Source organism: Micrasema longulum, unplaced genomic scaffold (assembly GCF_059751315.1).
Source record: "Micrasema longulum isolate JH-2025_06_02 unplaced genomic scaffold, ASM5975131v1 h1tg002046l, whole genome shotgun sequence".
Lineage (NCBI taxonomy): Eukaryota > Metazoa > Arthropoda > Insecta > Trichoptera > Brachycentridae > Micrasema > Micrasema longulum.
Window position 1 is genome coordinate 147,397 of NW_028279214.1, and position 12,545 is coordinate 159,941.

The 12,545-nt window shown below is 31.8% G+C and overlaps 1 protein-coding gene across 1 annotated transcript; it reads right to left on the reverse strand.

The window, feature by feature from the left end:
- On the reverse strand, positions 1-10,579 carry LOC148273185 (cilia- and flagella-associated protein 298). Its single transcript, XM_088239053.1, has 5 exons — positions 10,162-10,579; positions 3,471-3,703; positions 2,985-3,143; positions 734-844; positions 1-135 (listed from the first exon to the last, which is right to left on the reverse strand). Exons 1-5 carry the CDS (start codon positions 10,175-10,177, stop codon positions 1-3), a joined length of 654 nt encoding a protein of 217 aa, XP_088095179.1. The 5' UTR covers positions 10,178-10,579.
- Positions 10,580-12,545: the final 1,966 nt, after the last annotated feature.

Consider the following 12,545-nt stretch of genomic DNA (forward strand, 5'->3'; position numbering starts at 1 on the left):
CTATAACGTTGTACAAACCTTGAGCTCTTCCTGGCGTCTGTACGCTTGCAGCATGAGATGTTTTCTGTCATCTTCAGATAAGACTGGCTCCCTGGCCGGAGCTCCTTCACCTCTCTTGGAGAGTTTTACTACCACCTACACAAATCATATAATTTTGGGTAAGTTTAATTAAATTGGAACCGGGTTCTGGTCCCATGGTAGTGCCATTGAGTCAATTACCTTTGATAGTGGTCTGAGATATGCTTTTTATGAGGGTCTAATAATAGTTGAGTTTGACTTATTTCATTACCTACTATATAATATATGACAAGAAAATGACTTTGTGACATGTCATTGACTCGATGATATTAAAAACTCGGTGACTTAATTAATGCAAAAACTAAATACCAAATCATACAGGCAAGTCAGTTATGATCAGGTTGTCACACATTGAATTCTAGCAGTACACTAATGCTATGATTTAAAGTAAAGACAAAGATATTTATAGTATTGCTAGCAAAATATGTTACTTTTTGGATTTTTGTTTTTGTACTAAAATATTTATATTGTGCATTTTTTCACATAAAAACTAATTAAACCAGTATACCACGCACAGGCTATGCCTATGTGGGTTTTTTTTTCTTTTAATTTTGTTCTATTATTATTCACATTCAATGTAAACCTATGTAATTATAAGAGAAAATATTTCAATAAATATTTTTCAAAACATAAAAATATGTATAGATAATCTTACTTTGCATTTGTCATTGCGGCCAAGCTGCTTGCTCAATGGTGCACCCGATAGAAGCTGCTTTCCACAGAACCACATTACCGTTGTCGTCGGATCCAAAACTTCCAAAGAGGCCTAAAATAATTTAATTAATGTTGTATAATATGAACATTTTTACACTTATTAGTGAGGTTCAGTGCAAGGCTTCTAATGAATAAGAATCATTGAAACATTTACTAAATTATAACACAGTTATGTTTCCCTTTTAAAAGTTATGTGGTAGGGGCATTTACATTACACAAGGGAAACTGCATAGAGAGGACATTTTATTATTTGGTAAGAAAGCGTATTTTTTCTAACCCACACAGAAATACAGTTATCTATAATATATAACCAATAATTTATTTGGTGACTGTCTGAATATTCCTCACATAATATTTTAAATTATAATTACAAAAGTCCTGTCCCAGAATTAAAAATAATAATACAAAAAAAAATAAAATATTTTTACCCGCTTTAAGCATCTGAAAATATTTCAATTACACAACAATTATTTTTAAATAATTATTATTTGACAATTACTTAAAATACAATATGCAGTTAAAAATCAAACTCAATAATGAAAGCATTTAGAAATAACTACTAATTTTAATTTCCAAGTACTGGCAAATTGACAGTGATATGTGGTTGAAAATTGAAAGTGAAATGACATTATTTGACAGTTTTGAGGGTAAGAATACACCAAGGAAAAATAGTATTGTTACAAAATGAGGAAGTTCAGTGTTTTTTTAATGTTTTTTATTTGACTATCAAACTAACAAAAAAAACCTATTTTTATGTATCGTATTATAATCGCTTTGATTTTTTAAAGTTTTGTAATTACTCTGTCCATGACGTCACTAGTTGTCATTGGCAAGTTGTCCTGACTAGTGAGTTGGCTTCCCAGAAACTGGAAATCTATCTAACACTGTCGATGATTGGTTGATAGCAAGAACTCGTGACGTTGTTCAAAGTAATGAATTTTTAATAAATTTTTGAGAAACTTTGCCTTACAATTAAATGCTTTAATTTTCAACGGGTGCAAGCAAACATTTTAAATATTCAATTTCCCGTAGATCAGCACCTTATTTTTTTCCAGAACCAATCACACAAGAAACCAAAATGTAAATTCGTTAAGTTTCAGCTTTTCATCAAATGCATAATTTTTCGCAATGATTTTATATTATGAGCTAAAAGTTTTGAAAAAATATTCAAATGGGATATAAAAGTGGATGTTTTTTTTTTTTTTTCTGGTTGCTTATCAGCCACTAAAGACATTGTATCTATTACTATTTCTTGCAGGGATGATGGATTACAACACCCTCGAATCTCACCGTCAAATTTTTCTTGGGAAACATTTCTATAAGCTGATTTCTGGAAGTATATATAATCCAAATATGCTGAAAGAGAGAAGTTTGTACATTCCCAATAATTATACTAGAGCGAGATCTCATGCACTGTTTTACACACCCAGAAGCCGTACAAATGCAAGTCAGAATTCACCCATTAATTGGGCAATTCGCTTGGTGAATACGGCTTCTGCGGATAATGTGAATCTATTTTTCTGTACATATCAGCAGTTTAGCAGCTATCTGCTTTCTATTCATTAACTTATAAGTTTTATTTACAGTTGGCATTACGTAATGGGTTAAACAGCCCGTAAAGTAATGCAGACTACAATTTGTCAAATAAGTCAATAATACAGGTGTCTTTTCACTCAACAGTGTTTTGTGTAATTAATTTAAATTATTTTATTACTATTTATATTATTTGTTTTAAAATGATAAAAATAATTATTTTTAGGTAAGTACTCAATAGGCATGAAGTTTTGTTAAATAAATAGTTACTTACATACATAAGAAAAAACACCTGCAAATCTATTGATTGCAATAGTATTAAAGAAATCATAATCATTGATTATCAAATTAAGTAACATTCATTTAATCCCAAGTAAGCACAGTTGTTGTTTTCTAAAATAGCAGTTTCTTGCCATGCAAATAGGATAATGGACATGTGAAAATTTTTCTTTAGAAAATCATAGACAGTCCGACAAATTGTTTATCAATCTGGACATAGTAAGATGCTATTCTGGGAGGGAGATGAATTTAAAACGAGTGCATTAAAGACTACTTAAAAGTAATTAAACTAGGAATTTTTCACACTTTATTTGTGAGGTGAACCCTTGTCAAACAATAAAATAATGTAATTTTGTAATCTCTGAATGTTTATTATATACCTGAGTTCCATCTAGTTCCTCTCTATTTTCTAATTCTTGGCGAATAGGATCGTGGGTTGGTAATCCCATTGGGTACACAATAGTCACAGCACCAGATAATTCCAACAAAGCTTTGGACACATCAGATCTGGTAAGCAATTTACCCGCAGCGCACAGTTTCTAAAGACACAAATTAATAGGAAGTGTTCATTTTCAACACATATGGAAAAAAATAATATTCTTATTCAGTTTAAAAGAAAACTGAAAAATCAGCATAAATTTTCTTATTTTCAATCAATTCTAAAATAATGTAGGTAAGAAAGGTGTTGTGTAAAACTATTAGGGCAATTATGTAGGAATAAACCATAAAAGCACAACCAGAATAATAAACTCTCCATTTGCATCAAAAAGGAAATTTAATTGGTTTCGTGTTTTTAATTTAATACTCGTATCACCGTTTCATTTATAAATTTTTTTAAAAATTGTTTTCTGAATAAAAATTGATACCTTTGATATCATTTCCCTCGCTCTTTCAACAGCAGAGGACAGCACTTTTTGATGCTGCGGAGCTGGTTGTCTCCCACACCTCCTTCCTATGGGATCTGGGTTATTGAGCCATCCTATAGGAGCGCAGCGCTCTGCCCATGAGTCTTTGAGACCGAGCTCGGTCACCTGTTCCGGAGTTAAGCCCAGGATTTCTGGAGGCAGCATCGTTCCGTATTTCAAAAGCTCTTCCATTTCTGTCATCGAGTTTTACAACACAATAATAAGTTACATAAGAATGTGCCACAAACAAGCAAAACATATAGTCACTTAACTATTGCCAAAGTCATGAATCAGTAATTTGGGAAACTTTTAGATATTTAAGAAAATGAGTTTTTAACAGGATCGACCAGCAAAAAAGAGATCATTTAAAAAAAAAAAAAATTTCATTCATAAATTTCATAAAAAGTACATGTTTTTGTAAAATTCTAAACATATCTACTTTTACACATCTAGTAAATGTTTATGTATAAACATGAAATTATGTAAATTAGACCAGGGTTGCAATTATAAACTCCATCTTCATCGGTACATATCGATACAGTATAAAAGAAAATCAATATTTATACACAAAAATGTGTATATTTGTATGAAAATTTAAGATATCTTCATTGGTAACCAGTAACTGAACATGTTTAGAAATAAAAATTGTATGCGTTTTATACTTTTCATACAAAAAACCAAATTTTACTTAGTAAATAAAATTTAAGATAAATGTTAACTTCCCATTGGAATCGGACCCAGATACCTTACTCTATGAAATAATTATTAAGTAAATACTCATGCTGATACTGGTTTTAAAAAAAAACTTAATTTATTACTACTACTACTACTATAACGCTATTTCTGTAGGGGTAGGGAGAAGATGGACTATCGCACATGTCTATCCTGACATAGATTCCTAGCTTTTTCCAAATTCATACATCTTGTCATACATACCCTTCGGTTGTGTTTGCTTTAGGCATAACCAGATTTGAGATTTTGGTTTATCTGATCATCCCACGTCTTTCTTAGACATCCTTATCCTACATTACCATTCATTCACACCATATAATTAATAAATATATATATATATATCTGTTAAACCATTCTTTCATCATCCATTCATTCTACATGACAAAACCATCACAGTTATCCTTTCTTAATCATATCGATTATACCTGTCTCGGATTTGAACTCTTGCTTGATTTCATCATTGGTAACTCTCTCACACATTGATTTCCCACACAATCGTCTAAGACAGCCATACTCATACTTTTTTTTCTTCAGGCAACCTACATATGTTTGCTAAGTTATGTGGCCAGCAGCATTATACTGATATGATGGAAAAAAAATAATAAAAGGAAAAATCTTAAGAGTAATAAAAGTAATAACTTAAGAGTAACTTAAGAGTAATAAAAGTACGGACAAAAACAATTCTATGATTTATTTATGAACTAGCTACAGTTTACAGCAATACTACGGGCCGTATGTACTTAGGTCAATAATTGCAAGCGAAACCGTTCATTACACGTTTGCTGTTAAACTAAGATCCAAACGAGTTATTAGCGAATTATTACTCTGAGGAAAAAACCGTATTTGTTAAAACCTGTGTGATGGAAGATTAGGCGGTGCCACATGATAAATTAACAATTATTTATTTTTAACTTAAACAGAATGATAATAATACTTCTCACTTATCAGCATACCAGCCAATACCAGCTCAAACAACAGCGAATTTCCTTATATTGTTATTTTTTCATCATATTTGTACCTCAAAATACAATAAAAAAATTATTTTAAAACTAACGTATATCTGAGTGTGTATTTAAAAATTAGTGTGATTTTCGATACTGGGATGAAGTTTTTACTATTTTAGACAAATCCGGCTATCAATTGCTACTGCTACCCTTAATCGACATTAGTTTCAGTAAGTTCCCTGCTAGCGATAACTGTTCGCACGTATCTAAAAATATTCTTAAGATAGAATGCAAGATTTTTTAAAAAAACTTTCCTAATAATAAATGTATTTCAGGCCGCACATAAAAGCTTGGTGGGCCGCATGATGTGGCCCGCGGACCGCAGGTTGAGAATGGCCAGTCTAAGAGATCGCATTTTTAACCTGTTCACTCTGCTTTCATCAGTTGGCAGTTCCATGTTTCGCTTCCAAACATAACTTTCGGGACTAAAACTTCCTGGTGCACTGCTAGTCTAGCTTTGACATATTTTTTATTAATATTACTGTGCTTAGTCTGATGTTTCATGATCAGATCAAAACAGTCAGTGGTAGTTCGTTGAAGATGTTAGGATTCGTCCTGCGTATTGCCAGGGTTTTTGGTAATACACGAGTACGGAGAATTCTTTATAACTCGTTGGTGTGAAGTAAACTTGAAAGTGGTTCAATGATTTGGGGACTGTGTGAGTTGAAGTACTCTTCTCATAATGGAGAGGGTTCAGAAGAAATTTCTTCGGTTTCTCTACATGAGAGAGTGCGGATATTATCCATGGCTTTATCCCACTGAGTTTCTCCAGGGTATGCTGGGTTACAACAGCTTAAACACCAGAAGGAATGTTTATTTAACTACGCATTTCTTTCGATTGCTGCGCGGTATTATTGACAACCCTAAATTATGTGGAGCATTAGCTTTTATGTTCCAGATAATTACCTTAGACAGTGTCAACATAGACTGTTCCACATTTCAATATACAGGACCAACCTCCCAACGGTTATGCCTAGCTATATCTATGTTGAACAATATTACTTTGGATATGGACATTTTTCCCGTCTCTGAGGGAGTTTTTCATTACAAGATTCTCTTACGTTTTTAACATATATTCTCATTATATAATGTTTACTTATGTGTTATTTTTTATATACACCTAATTTTACTGACTTTTTAATTGTATTATTTCTATATATATGAATTAAGGTACTCTATTTTTTAATGTACATATATATGAATAAATAAAATTGAAATTAGTGCGCCATTCATTTTGCTGCCCCCATTCACTCTCCTTTCAACATCTTCCTCTACTCTTCTATCTCTTGAAAACATACTTCACATAAATACTTTTACTCGTTCAAGACATTTGTTGTTAACATTTACTATGCACTGAGTAACCTCACATCCCATTTCAAATACTATCACTTTTTACTTACTTTTGTTTATCACCAATTCACTGTACAGGCATACATTCTAGAGACTATCACTAAAATAACTCATAAAAATGCATTCCAGCATCGATATAGGCTTCGGGAGCGTGCGGTGAAGTTTCCGATTAGGGAAGCATACATAGGTAAAATTTATGCCTATTAATAACACATAAATTCAAATTAAGTGCTTTGAAATAAACTATAAAACAATTGTATGCCATAATTTCAGCATAAAAGAGTTATATATCATAGTTAAATAATATACCTTGTTTTATGTTATATCCATCTTATCAACATAGTCAAGTGTTGAATTTGTTATAAAACCATCAGAATACAAAGTAAACGAACCTGGGGTGATATTCCAAATGCTCTCATGGCCGTAAAAAAAGCTTTTATCTCACGTATTTTGTACGTAAATACATGGAAATATAAGTGTTTTCTACAGCAGCAAGAGCTGTTCAGAATAGCACCGCTGGATGCGTTTGTTAGTATTGGTTCCACAGATATTAAAGATCTCTATTTGCGCATGCGCGGACTTGTAAAATTCTGTACAAAGGAACTGCCTTAAAGGAACTAAAGCACTTATGTAGTTCCATAATCGAGAATCAGACAAAGCGCGGTGTATTTTATACCAGTTTGCAGCGTTCACATATAACTGCGACGTCAAAAGGGTGTTTGCAGGGTTGTCACAAATTTTTGGAAGTTGGAAGAACATCGAATCCTTCTCAGATGGCTTTGATTAAAACAACAAACCAATAAAATATTTCTTTTAGTTGTTTGAAGGATCAGTTAACTTATAGCTGATTTATTGAATAAAAAGAAAATAGATACTGATTGGTTAGAGGTCAAATTTTTAAGGAAGCATTGGCTCCATCCAATATATGGATGGACCGCGCATGATAGGCTTACTAAGCAAGCCTATGTAGTGAGGTACATTAATACAAATCCAAAAACAAACTGACAAAAAATATGAGAATTTAATCAAATGAGAAGCTCATTTAGTACAATCTTGACAGATAGGTGCAATAGAATATTTTAAAGTTTTTTTAATATTTTTTATATTGGGCACTGCATTGGTAAACCATTTGCAGCGTATTTCGATATCTTTTTGGTTTATGTGATAGGAAAATAGAATGGTTAGATTTGAACATTACTCACCATAGCAAATACGTGATACTTTAAGACGACCATTGTATATTGCAGTACATTCTTTGGTTACATCGTCTACTTGATTATTAATTGTAGTTTCAAATAGGAACTGCGGTTCATCACCTTTCTTTACAGTTAAAATCACCATACTTAGTTTAAAAATTAAATACACTTTCTAGAAAGAATATTTATTAACGTAATTAGTGATTCGACAGCAACTACCTTGATGTTGTTAAACAAATCCATAGCAACGATCACCAAGACAACCAATACATAGCATTTTTCTAATACTGGTATTTTTTCGATATTACAATTTAAAGTATCCGAAACCCGGTATTTTGATATTTTTACAATATTTTTGCTCTTAAAACAACAATCTTTTTTGATTCACCATATTCAGTATTCAGGTTAAAGTCATCGTAAAAGATGGAAACAAAATAAAATAAATAAAAGTGTTACATAGAATTAAGATCTTAATTCTATGGTTTCAAAGCATCCATTATACAAACTTAAAGAGAGAAAAAACACTAATTTACAAAACTCTCAAAACTCTAGATTTCCAAATAATTTAACTTTACACATATGCAATACAACAGCATCTTTAAATCATTATTCATGTAGGAAAAAAAACATTAATGATCAGATCTAGAAATCTTAAAATCAATAACAAATATTAAAACATTTAAATCTAAATTTAAAAAAACACATACTAGGCTGAGCTCCATACAGTGGAAAATTGATTATATTTAGAATATAATATCTAATTTTAAGGAATCTATTTTAGATAGTAAAAATAAAATGTGAAATAAATATTAAATATATGTGTATAAAAATAATATAAAACCAAATACATATACAGTGGTGCCTCGCATAACGAACGCCTCGCACAGCGAACGCTGCACACAACGAACTTCCTTTTCGTTCATTTCACGATTCATACAACGAACTTCGCTTCACACAACGAACTTCGCTTCACACAACGAAGTCGCCCACTTCACACGATCACTGCCGATTTATTGCATCCTTCTGCGCAGGCAGTCGTTAGTCACTGAGCAGTACGCTTAACTTACGCACGTGTCGCAGCAATCGTTGAAGAGGATGTAGAGGAGCTTATTGAGGAACACAAAGAAGAGCTGACAACTGAAGAGCTCCAAACACTTCTGGCCCAACAACAGGACAATGCTCAAAGGGAAGCGTCATCTGATAACGAGGAGCAACAATCAAACAATCAACCAATTCCAACTGCTGACATCAAGAACATCCTGGTCAAATGGAAAGCAGTTCAGGAGTTTACCAATGCCCACTATCCGGATTCCGCTGAAGCAAACAGGATCAACGACCTGTACTCCGATACTCTTGTCCGTTATTTCCGGCAGATGTTGAAGAAAAGAGAGAAACAAACGACTTTGGACAGGTTTTTCACTGCACCATCGGCCAAAAAGCGGAAAATGGATGAAGATGTGCAAGATTCGATTATTTCTTAAAATTAAAAAATGTGTGTTTTTTTCATTATGTTTTTAGATGTATCTAAATAAAAATAATAACAAAAAATTTATCTTTTTTTTATGTCATCTTACCATATTTTATGCTACAGAACGAATTATTTTTTTTAACATGTATTGTTATGGGAAAACGCGTTTCACATAACGAACTTTTCGCATAACGAACTTGCTCCTGGAACGAATTAAGTTCGTTGTGTGAGGCACCACTGTATGTGTAAAAATAACTGTAAAATGAACTCCCTCTCTAAACACCAGTTTTCATTATATTAGAGAGGTAGAAACGCTATTATATAATTTATGTACTAACCATTTTGTAATTTGATACTTATTTTGTTAAGATTTTTTCCAATAAATATAAAAACGAAAAAATAAAGAAAAAGTAAATCAACAATAATTATTTTTATTTATTTTATCAAATAAATTTTAACAATTTTTTATTTATATAATTTTGAGATTCTGCTTAGAGTGAAACATTTTTTAATTCACTGTTTATTTTTTAGGTGAACCTCAATTTAAGCTTAGGTAGGCACATGTATTTTAAATGCGACAGTATCTTTAACCTCACTATCACAACTATTCTCAAAACACAATGTGCTGTTTTTTAACAAATTCAACCAAACACAAATTTAACAAACGATACAAAAATCATGAACTTTTAGGGAAGTCTGTAAGTATTAATTAAAATCTAAATAAAAGAAAATATTCAGGTGTTGTTGGCGAGCATGGCTTGTAGTAGTAATGTTAACTAACCATAAAAACTAGGAATAATAATAATAAATTTCGACAATGTTTATAGCACCTTTTTGAGAATAATTACTTCAAGGGCACTGTACATAATACTTAATTTAAAAAATAAGGTGTACTTACTGACCCATTTTACACATCATGTAATACACATATTATGTTTGTACTTCTAGAAATTACATCTAAAAAGTATCACTTTTCAAGTCAGGAAACGATTTCACAAATAAACAATTTTATTTTCTTTCTGAAAAGCAATTCTGTTGCACAATTTTGAATTTCTGGAGGTAGTTCTTGGTGTTGCTACCCAAAGGTTTTCGATGAATTAAGGATAAGTCGATTTTCAGCCATTCCCTATTTTTCCAATGCACTGAGTGATGGCTAATTGTCTTTATAAATTGGTTTACAGAAAAAGTATATTTGTGTATTATCAGCATAACAATGAGCCCATAATCCGCAAGATTTAATTATTTTTTTCTATGTCTTCTGTGTGCAAAAGATAGAACAATAGCTCTAAAACCGATCCTTGCAGTACTCCTGTTGTTACTGGGTGTACTGGAGAACTTGCATTTTGAAATTTGACCTCATACTATTCATAAAGATGACTGGAACCAGTGAATTTTCACAAATACCGTTAAGACTTTTTAAGTCTCTCGAGAAAAATTGTACAAGTTTTTCTAATATTTTTGCGATTATTGTGAGATTTGAGATGGACCGATATTTTGAAAGATCATTTGAATCGAGTTGAAGTTGAAGAACGTCATAACTAGGACCTTTTTAATGGGTTTTGGTACAAAAGAATGAAATTTTTTGGATCCCCAAAACGAGCTTTAAATTTTTCCCAAGTTAAGGACTTTTTTCATTCATCAGCTATTTTCGTATGCCAGTACACAGATTGCTTACCTTGAATTAATTTGTTCATCCACGTATGCCTATCTAATGCTTAGGGCGTTTAAAAGTATTTTCTGAAGGTAAATTTTTTCCTCTTAACTTTCTTGGTCACATGTCCGATTCGCAATTTCTGATAACTTATGTAGGCAATGGCACGTGTTTCATCAATTATTTAGCATACTGTATTATAAGTGTTGATGAATTTATCTGATTTAAAATTTACACTAAAAATGCATTATGTAACCAAGTAGACATTATAAAAACAAATATGTACATCTCCCTTCCCCTCCTTATCCCCTCTTCAAGCATCTTTGTCCTAATCCCGCCCAATTTACAATAACTTACTGTTCTTAAAAAAAAACTTTAATTATTGAAAAATATTTACAAGAACATGAAAATAACATTTTTATATGTATAAACATATATATATTTATTTCATAAGTAATATATTTTCTTTACTAACTTTGTGGAAATCTGTTACTAGTTCTGAGTTAATACAATATAGATCTGTTTGTTTACTATAAATATGTATGTAGAACTGTTGATTTCCCAAATAAAATAAAATAACTAAATTTGATGACATCAGATCATTCCGCGACGAAGTAACTGTCGCTAATGACTTAACTTCCCATTGTAATCGGGGCCCCTGTTTGGTTCAGTGTTGAGAGATCCATATGATACATCGATCTTTTCAAAACATCGCTGCAATGTCTGTTTTTTTTTTTTTTTTTACGTTTCATTCTTTGATACATTGACACACCCTGATATTTTGATAGGCGATGTATCCCATTTCCACATGAAATTATTAAATTCTGAAATAGAGGACTCAATATCAGACATATACCATCATAAGAAACACCTATAGAGACATTTTGTTGTTTTTTATTCGAGTCAAGTGGCGTAATTCGAAATCAAATCTTAGCAACAAATACAAAAATAAATATCATGTAGAGCATTCCTCACTGGGAAAGACCTGGTCCGAAATAAAACTGACGACCTCATAACATTATAGCCTTAAGTCTCTCTAGTCGTTTAAATAAAAATATTGAAATGAAACCTAGTATATTAAATACATTTAGGTCCACTTAATAATACAGATATACATTTATAATGTGAATGGCTGATTTATCATTTAGCCTAAAAATGAAAAAAAATATTTACTTTCTTATGAAAAGGCCAAACATTTTGAGTCCCTACATAATATAAATTATCGTAACTGCATTTTATGGGGTTTAGGGAGCAAAAACAAGGCTTTATTCTTTAAAGAAGCTATCGGATACAGTAGCAATTATACAGTATCTGACAGCTTCTTTAAAAATTATTAAGCTTTTTGTTCTCCTGTAAACCTCTCAAAATACAGTTTCGGCAGTACATGTGGAGATCATCGATTTGAATTTTGTGGCCATTTTCAATAAGCTGGGTAGAGCGGTTTCGAACATCAGACTTTGATCCATGAGTCTGCGACGACAGTAGCTAAAGGTAACTGGTCGCTTTTGGATGACTGATAGATTATATCTGTACCTTAAAGGATAAACCAAGAAAGTCACATTGAGCAAAATATTACAATAAGTTATTTCCAAAACACGACAGCTCTTGAGCCGCAGATAAAAATCTGACATTGTA